Source organism: Camelus ferus, chromosome 32 (assembly GCF_009834535.1).
Source record: "Camelus ferus isolate YT-003-E chromosome 32, BCGSAC_Cfer_1.0, whole genome shotgun sequence".
NCBI lineage: Eukaryota > Metazoa > Chordata > Mammalia > Artiodactyla > Camelidae > Camelus > Camelus ferus.
In genome coordinates, this window is record NC_045727.1 from 12,615,755 (window position 1) to 12,633,892 (window position 18,138).

Genomic DNA, 18,138 nt, shown 5'->3' on the forward strand with positions numbered 1-18,138 from the left:
TCAGAGCTGGCAGGACCCTTAGACTCACCACTGTCCACCCCCTTATCCTGCATAAAGGGAAGCTGAGGTCTGGGGAGGAGAGGCTGGACCCAGTTTGCACAGCGAGTGAGCAGAGCTGGGGCTGCCATACCAGACCTCTTGCCTGCCCCGCCACCTTCTACCTGCTGTGATTCTATAGTGGGGACCTCAGTGCCCATGAAACCGCGTTTGAGTGTGTCTGGGAGGAAGCCCCCATCCCAGGCTTCTCCGTGCTTTGAAGAGTCACCATTGCTAACTCCAAATGGAATTGAGGTTAACACACCAGGCTGATCTTTCCCCTAGTGAATATCTTTAAAGAGTGTAATAGATAATGACCTACCATCCACCACGACCCGTGAGGATTGGCTCCAGTGGGAGGTGAGAGGTGGGAGGCGGCCAGCACCAGGGGGTTCCTTCCAGCTCTTAGAGGGATTAGAGCCCTTCTAGCTTCTGATCGTGTCGGACTGAGATTGGTTTCAAAACAGAAAATTAGGTAGACTGGAGCATTCTAAGTAACTGAGTCTGACATTCATAAATGTCAAATGGGGGACACTCTGATTCTTCAATAAAGCTTTTCCTTCCTTGTCACCAAATGTCACTGTCTCCACTTCCTCACCTCCCACCCACCCCTGAGGGGTGCTACTCTGGCTCTACCCGCTCTCTTCCACCTAGGTGGCCCTCGCTGTGGCCACCGATCCAAGGTCACTGCACGGTCCTCACCTTCCTGGCCCCCTTGGCTGCACTTAGCACAACTGCTTCCCTCTCCTGGACAGGCTCTCCTCTGAGCTTTCAGGACCCGACACTCTCCCAGCCTCCCTTTGCTGCCCCAGCCGCTCCTCTTCCATCTCCTATGTGAGCTTGTCTTCTCGGCCTACCCCCAAAATGCCGGTGTTCCTCAGGGCTCTGCCCAGGCCCTCTGCCCTATCCTGGGCGACCTCATTCATGCCCACTCTTGCAGGGAAGGGAACATCTCCCACTGGGCCAGGGGCTTTGTGGAGAGGGGTTTATTTTTCCCTGTAAGGTAGGTAGGATTTCCATTCTCATCTTACAGGTGAGGAAACTGGCTCAAAGATATTCTGTGACTTAAATAAACTCACACAGCTGGTAATCAGCAGAGCCAGGATTCAAACTCATGTCTGTCAGACTCAGGCCTGCTGGCCCCATGCGTTCCTGAGGTGTGAGCTGAGAAGAGCAAGGCGTGACTCCCCTTTTGGGGGCATTCAGATTGTAAAAAGCACATACACATCTCCCTCTTGTAGCCTACACACTTAACAGCACCCATCTCCTTCACCCCTGGGAGAAAGCTGCCAACTCCCCAAAGCCTCGTAAACAAAGACCAGGATGACCTCCTTGGACAGGTCACCTACTCCCAGGACTCTAAGTCCCAAGAGGGCCCCTGATCCAGGGGAAGGGGACTGGTGATTACAGTCAAACATGATGTGTTGCCCAGAGCTTGGAGTGGGTACCCAGAGCAGGGACCAAGTCTGCTGCATCTTCACTTGGTACAGGGTCTAACTCTGGGGACAGAGCAACACTCTCCCTCCACCCCCAGCCCCCGATTGCCTGAGGACATGTATGTGATGTGACTGGGGAGGAGGATCTGGACTTGGATTTGAGTTCTGCTCAGCCAGTTACCAGCTGAGTATCCTCGGCGAAGCCACTTGTGAATGGGACTGACCACCCTGTTTCTCAGGGGTGGGATCAGCAGGAGCACATTCGTACCGCGCCTGCACTGGCCGTCACAGCTGTATGAGTTCCTCGCTGCACCCCACCCAGAGTCAGTGGTAACAACTGTTCTTCACGAGGGACTAGATTTCCAAACCATTGCCAGAACCTTCTGCCTGAGCCCAGTGAATAGGTGACCCAGAAAAGGCACGTCCTGTATTTTTCCTTGGGTGTACCAGGACACTCTGAGCTCCCTGCAAAGCCTGGACACCCAGGGACATGTTACAAAGCAGCATGGTATTGTTCTGGAGAGATGGCTTTCACACCGTCGGCATGGTTACCAGCTTGCGTGGGCGGGGCCACCTGCCCACAGATTCGTGTCACCCAGATAGGATTTTCATTTTTTTTCTTTTCCCCCAAATGCAGGCCTCCTGCCACCCAGGTGACCTGGCCAATCCTGAGCCAACAGTGATAACACCGCCACCAAGAGCAACTCTTGCTGTTAATCACTGGCTCTCTGCCTGGCTTTACCCCCGTATACCATCTCCCCAAATCCTCACAGCTCTGGAAGGAGGCCGTTATCCCCATCTTATGGATGAGGAAAAGGAGACCAGAACGGTCCGGCACTTGCTCAGTGGCCAAGATGGTCACCCGCAGCACCCCCACTCTTTGCCAGTTGCTCTGGCCCCAGTGTCCTTTTGCTGAAACCAACTTCCACCCCCTGTGTCTGAGATCAGCCTGAGCACACAGATTTCAGGATCATCCAGAGCCTCCCGCCACTCTTTGAAAACCCACTTTGGGAGCAGATCCACTTCCACGGCAGCTTTTGGCAGTAAGAAGTGCGAAAATGTCCTGGTGGCCACAATCTGTGAGCTGCTGGAGCTCAGAGCCCCGTTCTCAGGATGCCTCCCGCCCCCCAGCAAGCTTGTTCAGAGCTCAGCTCTAGAGGAGAAGGTGAAGCTGTCGCCTATGGAATTGTAATTAAAATGAGGGCAAAAAAGGCTTTTGCTTCAGATCTGCAAGTGGTCCAGGAGCTTGTGTTTCTTAGCCAGAATTTTCTAGATCCTTTGCCTGGAACCATCTGGCTAATTGCCTCCAGCTTCGGTGCAGTTCTTATTAGGTGGGTCCGGGTTGGGAGAGGCTGTTGTTGTCCTGGGAAAAGCTGGAGGTCAGGGCCTGGGAGTGCCATGACTTCCCCTCTCTGAGCCTTGGGTTTCCTGTCTGTGAAATGGGAGGCTGCACTAGTGGATGGCTGAGTTCTGTCTTCTTTCCAGCTCTGAAGGTCTAGGGTATGTCGTCACCACTGGAAGTTCAGCAAATGACACAGCAGCTCAAAAGGATGAAACAAGGATGCTTCAAAGGCCCAGGGTTTGGCCCACATCAGCATGTGGAGTGGGAGCAGATAGCGGAAACCTCCCCGCAGCAGACCCCGGCGGCGGGGGCCTGCGCGCTCCCACGTGGTCCAGGTACTGCCAATATTATTGTTCCGATTTTACAGACGTGGAAACTGAGGCCCAACTGCAGCACAAAGAGCAGGGGGCGGGAACCAGGACCCAGACCCGCTCCACGCCACCATTCTTCCCACTGCTGCCCTGCCCCTCCCAGCGCCTGAAAACACTCTTGGTTGTCGAGCTGTACTCGTAACTGTCATCAGCTGATGCTTAAACCATGACCTGGGAAGGAAAGGAAGAGGGTCGCTGAGTTTCCACCAAGGTTCCCTGCCGGGCAGCCATGCTAAAAAAACAGCTTTTCCTCCCCAGTATGTTAGTAGGCAGTGAGCAGATTGCTACGCCTTCTGTCTCCTTCCAGACAACGGTGGCGGGCTGGCCCCGACTCAGGAGACAAAGGGACCGGGGAGCAGCAAGGCCAGAAGGGAAGGCTGACTCCAGGGGGTGGGCTCTGCAGACATAGCACTGAGCTGCCGCTGGGGTCCTAGGTAGGACCACTTCCCCCTTAAAAGATGCAAGCTCCTCCACTTGGCCCTTTAGGACCTGGCCCTGGTCCTCCTTTCCAGGCTCACTACCCACTCCCCGGACACCCTGAGCCCACCGACTTCCCAGATCCTGCCCACAAGTTTCTACCAACTTTCCCATTCTTCCACCTCTTACTCTCAGTCTTTAATGCCCAGCTGAAATCTTACCTCCTCTAAGGAGCCTTCCCAGTTCTCCCTCAAGAAGCCCCTTCCCCTTCTGCCCACTCCCACCATCTGCACGGACTTCTTTTGGTGGGATTGGTGTTTGCTTCCAGCCACGAGGCATCAAGCCCTGTGATCTGCAATTGATCTAGTCTGTGATCTCGTTTAATCCTCATGACAACTGTTGGCTGGAGATTCCTCCGGTACCATGTGATGGAAGCTCTCTCCCGCAAGGTCATGGAGCTGATAGGGACAGAGTCTGGCTGTGAACCCAGGCTGTGATAAAGCTGTTACCTCGTTTATACGGGACACTTGGAGGATGAGCCCAAGCTGAAATGCCCTCCTCATGAAATCACTGGGCCCTGAAGGCCTGGGGGCAGCAGGGAATTCACAGAATAATAAGGATCTTGGAGACAACTCAGGGTGGCTTTCTGACTTTGAGAGACAGTATAGCATGGTGGGCCAGCTTTGCCACTGGACGGGCCTGGCTCCCAATGCAGCTCCCATTTGCTGTGCTGTGTGGCCTTGTGCTTGTCCCTTTGCTCCTCCCAGACTGGTTCCTCATCTTCAATATGGAATTAAAAATAATTCCTTTGTCCCAGCTCTGTTGGAAGGAATAGAGACCCAGGCAATGCCAGCTGGTATTAATATTGACTGTGGGGAACTGAGGCTCAGAGAGGGATGGTAATTCACTCAAGATCACACAGCAGATTGGCAGTAGAATCAGGTACTACGCCCAGGCTCCTCAAAGCCAAAACCTGGGCTTGTCCTTGGACAGCTGCTGCCTTACCTTAAAGAGGGCTGAGACTGACTTGGAAATGCAGCCGAGGAATTCATACTGGAATTGCTGATGGGATTCTGTGCCTCCCTGAGCTGAGACCACTGCTTGGGTTGCCTGGGGCTGGAGAACATTAGGAAGCCCGAGTCAGAGCCTGGAATCATGTGTCCAGCCTGGCGTCTGATCCATGGTATTACCCAGGTCCTATGCTGTCGCCCCTCTGAGCCTCAGTTTCTCTGCCCCCAGAAATCAGGGTAAGGATCCCTGGCCAGAAGGAATTACATGAAGGCACAGAGCTGTTTTTGGAACAGCTATCCCTGAACTCTCTCTGCATCGAGTCCTGTGCCATCACTTGCCGTGGCTTCATTTCGTCCTGGTCACAACTCTGTATGGCGGGGACCCAACTCACAGACACATGGCTGGGAAGGGGTGGAAATAGGGACTGAGCTCTGATCCTGTTCCCTCTTCCTGAAACACTCACTCCTCCTCTTTCCAGACTTAACTCAGTCTCCTTCTTCAGGATCAGCACAACCCTGCCTTCCTCTGGGAGGATCCCCTGGCCATGGACTGGGGTGGGGGGCACCTGCTCTGGCCCCCAGTGCTGGCTCTACTCTTCTGTATTGAGACAGTTTCTCCCTCTCCTCCACCAGACAGGGGAGCCATCTGCAGGGACCTTGTCACGCTCACGGCTGTGCTTGGCCTACAGCAGGTGCTCCATAAATACTTGCCGAATGACTGAATGCATCAGGCCAGCACCAGGACGCCGCCCAGGCCCCGAGGGAGCCAGGAGCTGGGAGGAAGGCTTCTGGACTCCCGCCACGCCTTACATTAGTGGCAGCTTCTCTGAGTCCCTACAGCCAGCCCCTCCGGGATGCCATTTGAGCCGGCTGAATTCCGGGCACCACTTCACCTTGGAAAAGCAGCCTCCACCCTCATCCAGCAGCCCGGTAATTGACGTCACAGAGGTGCCAGGAGCTGCCCCATTAATACTTAATGCAGACCTCACTGCGGCAGAGCTGCAGGCTGGAAGAGCTGAGGGGGCTGTTTGGAGTGTCTGTGAGGTCGTGAGGAGGGCACAGAGGGGAAAGGGCTTCGTGCACCAGAGAGCCCCCAGCAGATGCGTGCTACACCAACCCATTTTAACTTTAAGTCCCTGGCTTAACTTGGAAAGAGCCAGGACAGCACGTGCCTGCCTTAGGACAAGGAGACTGCTGACTGAGCCCCAGCAATAAATATGTGGGGGATTAGGGGCTCCCAGGACATTTCCTGGAGGCAGTGGGTGGGCAGAGCCTGGCGCCGGCTAGGCCTGGACTCCATTCTGGGTTTGCACTGTACAGCCGTGGGACCCGGGCAGCAGCTACACCGCTGAGCCTCAGCTTTCTGATCTGTGCAGTGGGCATAATGCTACCCTCCCAGAGAGGCTGCTCAGAGAATTAATGGAGATGAATGATGGAGAGGACCTAGCCCAGCACACAATAGGACCTCAACAAACGCTGAGTCCCTTCTCCCAAATCTGGAGAGAGGAGATATTGGGGCACTTCATGTATTCAGCGGCCAGAGTGATGTTAGAAGGGAAGATGGAGCTACGGGGCATGGGAGGGGACCTCGGTTTGGACTTGTCCCCGTGGTGGGGCAACACCCCAGAGAGACGTCAGAGGGGATGGGCAGAGAGCCCCTCGTGGCAGGATCAGAAGGGCCCTCGTGGCCCATCTCTTGTGATTGTCTGATCTCTTCATTTGACACAGGAGGATGCTGAGGGCTGGGGAGGGAGGAGACCAGCCCAGAGGCTCACGCTGCACAGCCGAGGTCTGACCTGGACTGACCTGAGACTGCATCAGCTGAAAGATTTATCCAAGGCCACCCATTCTCTGGGGGAAGCAGGTGACATGATGACATGCCCCTGCCTCTGTTCCCTGGCCGGGACCTCTGCTTCTCTGGCCTGAACAAAGCAGGAACCTCATTCTCTCCGGTTCCTGGTCTCCCTCCAGTGTGTTTCCCCACAAATGCTGGGGGCTTCCCCAAAACATAAATCCAACCATGTCATCCCCTGCTTAAAACCCTTGTGTGGTCCCACAATTAGGGTTGCCAGAGAAAATGCAGGAGGCCCTGTTAAAACTGAGTTTAGATAAACAACGAATTACTTTTAGTGAAAGAATGTTCCAAGTATTGCATGCAGAATATTATATTTAAAAGCTGATTCGTTGTTTATCTGAAATTCAGACTTAACAGGACAACCTGTATTTTTATTTGCTGAATCTGGCAATCCTACAATAAGCGCCTTCAGGAAAAGGTTGGAGTGTTTCATTGGCCTACGAGGCTCATTTGTGCCCCTCTTTCACATGAGCTGTCTGCTTCAGACACAGCTCTTTGCCTTTACTTGAGAATTTCAAGCTCTTCCCTCCCGTCTGGCCTTTGCAGATGCCATTCCTTCCACTGGGACCATCTGGGTACCTACTACTCCTCCTGCTGCCCCACTGTGCTTGACCTGACAGCCTTCAGACCGCTGAAGGGTTGCCGCTTCCTCCTGGAAGCCTTCCTGGCTCTCCAGGCCTGGATGTCTCTGGGGTCCCACTGTGCCTTGGGAAGTTCCTCTGTCTGTCCTGGTCCCTTGATGCGGAGTAGGGATTCAGCAGTCGTTTGTTGCATTGAGTTGCTGAATTCTACAACCCCTTGCACCTCCCCTAAAAACAAGTTTCCCCTCCTTCATCCGAGTCCTCTGTGTCTCCCATGGCCCTGATGGCATCCCACCTCCTCCAGCTCAGTCACCATCCGGCGCCATGAGCAATCTTTTCAGCCCAAAGGTCAGCCAGATCAGCACCCCTCAGACCCTCCTGTGACCTGCAGGGCCCAGCACTGTGCCTTCCTGCCAGATGGTGGCCAACAGACCCTGGTGGGCGTGGAGGATGCCAAGCCAAACCGAGCTTCTGTGTCTGCGTCTCCTCCCACTCAGTGGCCAACAAGCAGAATCCTAACCCTGCCCTGAAGCAAAGCCTCCTACCTCCAATATGCCTATAAAGGAGGCAGGGAGGCATTCCCACTTGGCAAGAGAGAGAACCGAGGAAGTAGAAAAACAGTTGTTCAAGGCTCAGGGTTCTGGACCCTACTCTGCCTCAGGGCTTTTGCATCTGCTCTGCCCTCTGCCTGGAACAGCCTTCCCAACGAACTTCGCAGGGACGAGAGGCCTTTCCTGACCCTCCTGGCTGAAACAGGACACCCTGTCCTCCCACCCATCTTGTCACTCTCTGTCCCACTACCCTGTTTCATCCTGTCCACGGCATTCACTACTCTCTGAAATCACCATTTGTTCACTTATGGACTTGGTGTCCAGCACAGGGGAGACTGGTGGTGGTGGTGAACTCCCGTGCCTGCCCTTTGCTGGTGTGACACTTAGGGGAGCACAGTGGTGGGTGTGAGCTCCCACCTCCCATGTCCTCCAAAACCAGTGCCCTTGGGAGGAGGGCGGGCCAGGTGGCTGGGCTCCATTTCAGGGGCAAGAGCTTCAGGGAGCCAGAGCTGAGCAGGAAGGAAAGAAATCTGCCAAAATGTTGGTTTTCAGTAGGGGCTCAGATTCAGAGCAAGGAGGTCACCCAGTTTTCTCTCTTCCCTGTCTATTGGCAAAGTACCAGCAACCCTGCCCCATCCTCCTGAAAGCTGAGAAACTAGGCAACAGGAGACAATGTTGGGGGCACTAGGTCATCCTGAGGGGCCAGAGATTTCTAAATCCCGATCACAAAGCAGATCCTTGGAGCCTGCTTTTCCCAGCGCCAAAAAATATAGATCCAGCCCTTGCCTCCACTGAGGGGAAAATGTGCACCCAAGAGCAAGGCTCTCCGAAGCCCCTTTGAGCTACCATTCTGCATCGTGGGACAGAGAGCTCATCCCACTGTTCAAGCCAGCCCGCGTTCAGGTCAGGCAGTCTCGTGTCGGAACCGTGGCTGCATTGCTGACTGCATGACCTTGGCACGAAGCCTGACCCTCCTCCGCTCCAGTCTCTGCATCTGATTGTAGTTAAGTTACGAGTGTTTCTTTACTTACCTGGGGCGGTGGGGGCGGTGAGGGTGGAAAGCAAGATTTGCAGTGAAACAAGGACCCTTCCTGAGGACTGAAGCCACGTTTAGGAGTTGTCTGGAAGGGACTGGGATTATGATCTGAAACCCTTGGTTCATGCTGGAGACATAGGTATGCCTGATTCTGCTTGGCACTGTTCTCTAAACAGATGAGAGGACCCCTCAGGGCAGCCTTCCAACCCTCTTGGAGGCCCCATGGTATGGGTAAGTCACTGGTTTGGCAGTAAAGCCCTGATAAGGATTCAGGAGGCCTGGGTGAGAGGCCCAGCTCTGGCACAAATATGCTGTGTGACATGGAATAAATCACTTGCCCTCTCTGGGCTCTGGCATCCTTATCTATAAAATCGGTCATTCATCCCTAACTTACCAAATTCACAGAGTTTTGGGGAGGATCAGGTAGGAGAGTGCTTTGGAAAGCATTTGCTGTCTGATGAGTTAAAAGAGGATTGCTATTAAAATGGAAAGGACTATGGGACATCTCTGTACCTTCTGCTCTGTACTTTGCTGTGAACCTAAAAGTGCTCTAAAAAACAAAGTATTTAAAAAAAAACAAAAGGACCCCCCCAGATTTTCTACCAGGGACCTTCTAAAAAGCCTTTGAGTCAGGCAAGATAATTCAAATTCTAGCTTGTAATTTGTATAACTGTGGGGAAATGAGTTAAATGCTGGCACTGCCAGAGGTCTGGTTTTCCTTCTGCAGAGACAGTAGCCCTGGGGCAAGAGAAGGGCTGGGAAGATGCTGCAAGATACAGAATAGCTGAGATGAGGAGGAGAATCCCAGCAGCTCCCAGCCCCGGGCAAACAAGGAGGAGGGTTCCCCACCTGACTTCAAACTGAGGTGGGGGCTGCCTGTTCCAATTTGCATCCCCTGTAAGCAGCCCTCTGGATATCAGCTCCACTCCAGGTAGATGGTGACTCAAGTTGTTCTGCAGAGACTGGTCCCTCTGCCCCTGTTGCCATGGCACTGCAGCACAGCCTGGCCAATCAGGAAGGAGATGGGTATCTGAGCCTCTGTTGCTAAAGCAGGAGCAGGATGCCCAGCCAATGGGAAGTTCAGCAGAGTGGAGCCACCATGGAAACCTCAGCCCTGAGGTTCCAACCGGGTTTTTGTCTCCATGTCTCATTTGCAGGGGGTAGGCTAGGTTTTCTGCATTTTTTTTTTTTTTTTTTTTTGTGGCAGAGCGCATCCTGCAGCCCCTGGAGGACATCCAGGAGTCACAGCAGGGGTGCATGACAAGAGATATCTTCAGTGAGTCAGAAAGAACCCCAGCTTAGCAGGACACAGTTCAGATGTCCCCTTCATCATTCTGCCCCCAGATGCTCAGCATCACCTGGGTCTATGACATTAGTCCACCCCCTAGCCCCATCTGTCCTAAGAAATGGCTGGAGGCTGCAGAAAAAATCCCCACCCCCAAAGTAAGGAGAGGAACATGGGGCTCACCTCCAAAGGGTGTTCTTCTGCCCTGTAACCCTGTGGCTTTACAAAACTGCTCCTCCTCTTCTCCCACCTGCAGGGACAGCCGGGGGATACATAGGTCAGAGTCAGGTGCTGCCCCTCCATGAAATTAGAGGGTGGGGCATGTGGGCTCTTGTGATTCCTTCCTCTAGACTTCACTGATTTTAACCTTCAGGCTCTGGATAAAGTGGATCTGCAAGAAGTAACTTTTCAAGGGGGAGCCCTGTAAATAATGCAAGTGGACACGAATAAGAAGCAGATTGCCCTTAAAAGGCCTGACCAGCCAGGCTGTCAATTTTAGAACTGAGGCCCACAGGGGTGAAGATGCCCCCTCAAGGTCACACACTACCTGGCTGCAGAGCCAGGATGGGGAGCCCTGCTCTTCAGCCTGCAAGATGCAACCTCCTCCAACCAGCCTTCTCACCACTGGGCAGGCATTCTGGGAGCTGTGCACGCCCACACCCCCAACACCCCTCATTCTATAAACACGGACATCATAACAACGGCAAGAGAAAGTGTGCCCCACCCCTTCCTCGCTCTCTCCTGGCTTTTCTCTGTTGCCTAGCAACAGTTCTGTCCAGAAACCTGGGTATCTTCCTCGACAACTCCCTCGCCCTCATCCTTTTCACCAAACCCCATCACCCAATCATGTCCATTTATCTCTTAAATGGCCCTTGAGTCGTCCGCTTCTCCCCTCCCCTACCCCTTCCCAGTCCCAGTTCCATCATGCGTCTCCTGGACTCCTACATTGGCTTCTCGCAGGTCTCCTGCTTTTACACCTGCCCCTCCCATCCCCCACTTCCATTTTCTACAAACACAGCCAGACAGGCTTTTTTTTTTCTTGGAGTCGGGAGGTAATTGGGTTTACTTATTATTTAATGGAGGTACTGGGGATTGAACCCAGGACCTTGTGTATGCTAAGCACTGTGCTCTGCCACTGAGCTACACCCTCCCCCCTAAGACAGGCTTTTTAAAACACAGATCTACTCTTGTCCCCTGATGCTTGCTGAGAACGTCTAAGGATAAAAATTGAAATCCTTAACATGCCCAGGAGGCCCTGCATTGTAAGGCCAACACAACCCCAGCCTGGTCCTGCCCTGGCATGTGCTCTGCCCTCCCTGCCTGGAACATCCCCCACCCCCAACACACTTCCAGATCTTCTAATTACTCCTCCTCACCCATGAGCTCTCAGTTCAACAGTCACTTCCGTGGGGAACCTTTCCTGACCCCCCTGGATAGGTTAAATCTCACTGTCTCAGTCTCTCTTGGCACCATGAACCCCTTTGACCTGTAGCACTAATCACAGTCGCAGTGTTATACTTATTCATGTAATTATTTGATTCATAGCTGTAAGCCTCGCCCCACTTGATGTAAGCTTTGCCAGGGCAGTGGCTTTGTCCTGTTCTCAACCTGAAACACATGGATAGATGGGCAGATGGACAGATAGATGGATGGGTATATGGGTATGTGGATGAATGGATGTGTATGTATATATGTGGATTGTTGGATGATGGGCGGGTGTATAGATGGATGGGTGGATGGATGGATGGATGGATGTGTATGTATGTATGTGGTTGTTGGGTGATGAGCAGGTGTGTAGATGGATGGGTGGATGGGTGGATGGATGGATGTGTATGTATGTATGTGGTTGTTGCTGGGTGATGAGCAGGTGTGTAGGTGGGTGGATGGATAGATGCTCTTATTTTCCTAACTTACTTAGATCTAATCATACATCTCTATTCTGTGGCAGCCGGTCCCATCCACTCAACATGCACCAAGCATCTCTGATGTGCCAGGGATGAGCCCCCATAGCTGTGGGAGCCCAAGGAAAGATAATAATAACAGCTACTTCCATCAACACTTACTGCTGCACATGCCAGAGACCCCGGTATGCTCTCCTCCTGGGAAGCTCCCCGCTCCTTCCTCTCTATTTATCCAGAGCCTAGCAGTGTCTCAAGATTCCATTTGAGTGTCACCTCCTCCAGGAACTCTCCCTTGGTCATCCAGCCCATGCCTGGTTGCCCATCCTCAGAAACGGCCCGGCACACAGTCCAGGCCACTCTTGCTGGTCCTTGCTCGAAAGCTGCTTCACATTATCCTTTCTCCTTCCAGGACCCTGAGGGTGGCGGTGGTTACCCCCATTTTAAATAGGAGGAAACTGACTTGCCTGAGGCCAAGCAGATAGTAAGTGGTGAAACTGGTGCTGAAACCAGCTTGAATCTAAGACCAGGATCCTTAATTGGTACCCATCCCAGGCCCCAGCAGTTCCTCCAGCAGCCCTGAAGGTAGCTGCTCCTCCTGTGTATGAACACTGCTGGGGGTGGCAGGGGGGGTGGTCTACTGTCAAATACTTGCCTGTCAGAAACTTTTCTAAGCCATGGAAGCGCTTGTCTGAAACTGCTACCCAGCGACCCCAATTCTGCCCCCAGGGGCCCAACCAGAAAAGGGAGTCCCCTCTCCCACATGGCAGCCTATCAGTAATTCACAGCCAGCTCTCATGTCTCCCCGCATCTTATCCTCTCCAGGGAGGGGCTGCAGACAGAGAGCATTAACCAGGAGCTAGAAAACCCAGGTTCTCATCCTGGCTCTGCCGCTGTCCCCGGACTAGTACATTTCAAAAAAAAAAAATTAAGTAGGTGATGTGACGAGCCTGAACATTAAGAGGAAAAAAAAAGAGAGAAAGAAAACCTATCACCACCTCCGTCACTCTTGTTTCATAAAAGAAAGGGCATCCTGACACTCACAGATGTAGGGCATACAATCTGAGAATTAGTTTTGTGAGATTTTCCTACCATGCCCCTATTTCTCTTTCTGCCATATCCTGGTCTCAGGCTAGAGGGGTAGGCCCCGGGGCTGGAGCCTGCAAGGGCCTCAGCTCCAACCCATTAAAGAAAGCACCCTCAGCTGGGAAACCCAGGAAAGGGCCCTTGGCCACCCAGACTCCACGGTCACTCTGTTTCAAGAGGGAAGGAAGAGCTGAGAGCGTCTGGCCAGGAGGCGGCCGAGCTCAGGAAGCCAGGCCGACTTCCCCCGTGCCGCCGCTCCACATCCAGTCTGTCTTGGCTTTAGCCCAGCAGAGGCTTTTCCCCGGCTCTGTGGGCACCGTGTGAACGAAGGCTGCTCGCAGGCAGGGGCTGCACAAGGCCACGCTGCAAGCACGTGGAACCTGCTGGAAGTCGGGGGGCTGTCGGGCTGGCTGGAGGCTGGTGAGAAAGGCCAGTTGGTTCTGCAAAGGCAGCAGGTTTCTCTTGGGTCCGTTGTGTGCGGTATCCAAAGGGCGAGGCTCCAACCCAAAGGCCTTCTCCCTGCTCCTTCACTTCATATTTATCGAACACTTGTCATGTGCAAACCCTGTGAGCACATAGCTGAGCAAAGCAAGACTTGGCCTCTGTTCTCACAGAGACTGGGGTCTCATAGGAAAGGCCATGTGGATCCAAGGAGGGAATGAATGCAGACTTGCAGCAGTGCCACAGGCTGCAGGGCAGGCTCACGAGCTGAGGGCGGGCAGTGGGGGGCTCCTCATCATGGGGGGTCACGGAGGCTGGGAGGCGATGATGTCCACACTGAGGTTGCAGAAGAGCAGGATTCAACCGGGGAAGGAGGAAGGAAAGCCACTTCCAGGCAACATGCCTGGGATGGGACCACATTAGTCACCAGGAGAACTGGCAGGAGACTGGTGTGACTGGAGGGGGTCAGGCAAGGGGGAAGGGTGGGCAGAGTGAGGCTGGAGAGGGATGGAGGCTTCCAGGTTACTGAAAGGGGTTTGGTCTTTTCCCAAGGGAAATAGGAAGCCAATGAAGGGCACTGAGCAGGTGACAAGTACCAAGTGGCACAAGGAAGTGTTATTACTTGAAGGTAGAGCGGAGACAGCAGTTGCCTCTTCCAGGAGTCAAACTGGCCGTGACGGTGGTGGTAATAGCAGTAGAATTACCGGTTCCGAATGCTGTGCCCCACACGCTGCTTTAAACACTCTGTGTGCATGAATCTCATCCTCATGTTCACCCTATGAGGTGGACAGTGGTCTTATCTGGCAAAACTGAGGCACAGAGAGATTAAGTAACTTGTCCAAGGTTACACAGCTTGTAGGTGGGGAGGGTGGGCAGGCAGGTGAGCAAGCTCTGTGCACTTAATGAAATGACTGTCCTAAAGAAGTCACAGGACAGGGGAGGGCTGTTCTGCAGGGAAGTCCGGGGATGGCAGCCTGGGATAAACCTGGTTTGTAATGTAGGCCCTTGTGGTTGGTTCTGTGAACAAGCACTCATTGAGCGCCTACTGCATACCGGGCGCACTGTTGTACATGCTGAGGACGTGGTGAGGACAAAAACTTACAGTCCAGAGAGGATAAAAGACAATGCATGAGGGGGCAAATAACGCAGATGATTCCTGGCGAGGACAAGGGCTGGAGGGGGAGACAACAGGGCAGCGGGTGGGCAGAGGGATGGTCAGGGAGGGCAACAAGTGACACCAACAATGAGGAGGAAATGGAGCCACGACCTTGGGAGGCGGATTCCAAGAAGAGGGGTGAAGTCGTGCAAAGGCCCTGAAGCAGGGACAACCTAGAGGTGTCCAAGGAACACAAAGAGGAGACACTGCATCATCCTGAGTGAGCAGGAGGAGATGAAAACAGAGACGGAGGCGTCCAGAAGCCCAGGCCCCATCGGGCCTTGTGGGCGGTAGCAAGGAGTTGGGATTTCACTGATGGGAAGTCACTGGAGGGTTTCCACGCAGGGGGTTGGTGCAGCCTGTTCTGTGTTTAAAAGAGAGCGTGTTGGTCGCCCTGAGGAGAGTAAATTCTTCAAGGCCCAAGAAGATGCATGAGGACCAGTCCGGTTGCTGCTGCATCAGGTCAAGGTGCAGATGGGAGGAAGGGTCAGGTGACCGTGTATTTCTGCTAACGGATTAGATGTGGGGGTTGAGCAAAGGAAACACAGGCTGAGGCTCTTAGCACTAGAAACTGGGCAGACGATGGTGCAATGACTAACATGGGGAAGACTGGGAGGAGCAGAGTTGAGAGGATGCGGCTAAATCAAGAGTGTGGTTTAGACACATCCAGTTTGTTGTGCTCTTGAGTCTCCCAGGAGCGGCCAAGAAGGCAGCTGGACAACTCCGGGTTGGAGTTCAAAGGTGGGGTCAGGGCTCGAGATCTCAGGTGGAGACTCTCAGGCATGTAGATGGTAATTAGAGTCACAGGACCCAGTTGCACGGGGGGATGAGATGCAGAAAGGAGGTCCAGGGGCCCTAGGCTGGGGTTCTCCAATGTGGGAAGACTACTGGACAGAGGCACAGAGGCCGGCCAGGGAGGTCAAAAGAGGAGGCACGAGGGGTGCCCACCTGGCCGGGCTCTGCCCTGATCAATCCTGTAAACTCAGGCAAACTGCTTTCAGCCTCCAGACCTCAGCTTCCTCTCTGCAAACTAGAAGGGCGGCCCCACCCAGCACCGAGCTGGTGACACTCCTGTGGCCCCTTGCCAGATGCCAAAGCGGAAGCCCACCTCATTTCCAGGCCCCCGACAATCAGCTTGCACTGGGTGAAATGCAAGAATACAGCAAAACCCAGCCCAAAGGACCACTGCCAAGGGGGACGGGGGAGGGTGAGGTCATGGTGGCTTGGAGGAGAGTCTAGACTCACTGGTCAGTGGGGTGACCCCTATCCTCAGTTACTTTTCTGTAAAAGTGGCCAATAATCCCCAGATGAGGGGTGTCTCCAGAGCTAGGCCAGGTAGCACGCAGAGCACCTTGCTGGCTCCAGCTCCTTTCTCCTTTAGGGAGATTCCTTCCCTGACTCAGAAGAGAGGGATTCCAGCGCAGCTCCACCCTTGCAGAATAAAGCATTCCTGCTGCTGGTCAACCCCGGGGCTGCCAGCCCTGCGTCACCCCTGCCCCACACCTACAGGCATGTGGCTGCGTCCACGGCAGGAGTCAGAGACCGGCTGGTGATCACTGGAGCCTGGGGCACAGCTGGGGCTGGACGGGGGACATCAGGGCTGGTCGTGGCTGTGGCCCGGAGCCTCTTCCCAGGCTGCATTAGCACAGCTGGTAAAGGGCTGTGATATGACAGAGAGCACGGGGGAGTTCAGGCCAATGCATTCAGTCCTGATGACAGCTCCTGGCTCCGGGTCTCCTAGAAGCAGCCCTGGTGGGGGGGGGGGGTGCAGGAACTTCAGTGGCAGTCACTGGCAGGGGACCAGGGCTGAAGCCTGGATTCCTGGCCCAGCCGCGTCACAATTAGACCAATGGCTCTGCTCATGGGGCACCTCCACCTTGCCTGGCACTGGGCCAGGCCAGAGCTTTACATATGGGCTCTTCAATGACCCTGCGGGGATGTTCCCATGGGAAAGATGAGGAGACCGAGGCAGAAAGAGAAAGGCTTGCCCAAGGGTCCCCAGCCTTCGACGCTCCTCCTGCAGGTGCACCAGAAGTCAGGACCCTGGTGGAGCCTGCAGGGTCCTGCGTGATGGGCCTCTACTCCCCTCTGCTGTGCCACCGCACCACCAGCCCCTCTCTCCCCATCCCTCCCGCACACCGTGCCTCTTTCCATCTCAGGGTCTCAGGGTCTTCCAGCCAGGAGCTCCCCCTCTCTTCTGTCCTGGCCCTTTGCAAGCCCTGCCATCCATCAGGCCTCCGCCAAAATGCTCCAGAGTCTCCTGAGTCCTAGACTCAGCCAGGGGCCCCGTCAAACCTCCCTCAGTGGCCTTGCTTTGGCTTTTGGAGTACATTCCCCAACAATTCATTTTTTTTGGTCAGGGGAGGTAATTGGGTTTAGTTAGTTATTTTTTAGAGGAGGTACTGGGGATTGAACCCAGGACCTTGTGCATGCCAAGCACGTGCTCTACCACTGAGCTATAACCTCCTCCCTCCCAATCATTCTTACTTCACAACCATAAAAATATGTTTTTTTGGTTCATGTCCTTCTCCCTCTTGTATCCACACAATGCCTGGTACATAGATGGCTCTTGGTACGTGGGCAGATGGGAAAGCAGAGATTGAGTGTGCAGCAAACAGTGCATCCTCCTCATGCAGTGACAGGCTGGCTGTGGCTCTGCCCCGAGACAGGCACTTGTGTAAAGGAATTCTCCCTTAGAGCCTGAATCATAAAACCTGGTAGGAACAGTATCTTCCGATCACAGGGATGGTGCCCGAGGAGGCACATGTGGTGGGAGGTGGACCCGGGCCCCCTGCGTGGGGCCCAAGGCCAGGCTAGCTTCTCTGTGCCATCGCCCATCTCAGAGCCCAGTGGCAGCTGCCAGACTCCGGGCTCCCGCAGGACACGCCGTCAAGCAGTGGTCGGACCTGCCTCTTGTCTCCCAAGGGGAAGTGTGCCCCATTTCACTTCTGCTTTGAGGCGAGACACATCCTGTGTGCCAGACCACCCCCGCATGATCCCATCCTCTGAGCGCCGACCACTGATGGTGACCGGTGCCGGTGGTCAGGCCCTGGGGAGTCTGGGGACTCGGCCCTTGTCGCTGTGCAGGGAGCCCAGGCCCCAGGCCCTGCCTCCTGGACGCGGCTGCCCTGCCCTGCCCTGGAAGCCACTCTCGGCGGACTGCCTTCTCCCACGTCTCACCTCTGTAAGGGAAGAGCTCCGGGGTGGAGAATCCCTGAGCTCAGACCTTCCTCTGCCATGTGTGGGCACAGCCCCCCTGGGTAAATCCCTCCACTCTCCGGAGCAGCAGGGAACCACCACCCACCGGCCTCCTGCGCTGTCCTGCGCTCCAGCCCTAGGACGAAGGGCACATGCTTGCTTGGGGTCAGTATTACCTTTCTTCCGCTTTCTTCCCCTCCCTCCCCAAGCTTCCAACCAGTTGGCGGTGCACCAGATCTTGGTAGATCTCCACGCATGTTCAAATAAGAACATTTGGACGGCCTCAACACCCCTTTCTCCAGCCTTCTTCAGCTCCCCCAGGCAGAATCAAGCCCTCTCCTCTCTTTCTGTAGGGCTTTACAAGTCCATTTCCCTCCACCAAAAGAGCAGGGCCACCTAGGTTCAGCTTGCATAAATGCCTGAATCAATGAATTCAACC

At 54.4% G+C, this 18,138-nt stretch overlaps 2 protein-coding genes across 2 annotated transcripts in view; one reads left to right on the forward strand and one right to left on the reverse strand.

Moving 5' to 3' along the window:
- The first annotated feature begins 2,870 nt into the window (after positions 1-2,870).
- Positions 2,871-16,167, forward strand: C32H22orf24 (chromosome 32 C22orf24 homolog). The gene is given in 4 exon segments (XM_014559298.1): positions 2,871-2,954; positions 2,956-2,972; positions 5,092-5,542; positions 15,883-16,167. Coding segments are annotated over 4 exon segments (837 nt in total).
- Positions 12,463-18,138, reverse strand: part of DEPDC5 (DEP domain containing 5, GATOR1 subcomplex subunit) — an 89,251-nt gene continuing 83,575 nt past the window's right edge. The window contains exon 44 of the transcript XR_004316684.1: positions 12,463-14,154. The gene's annotated coding sequence lies outside the window, so the exon portion shown is untranslated. The remainder of the gene's footprint in view (positions 14,155-18,138) is intronic.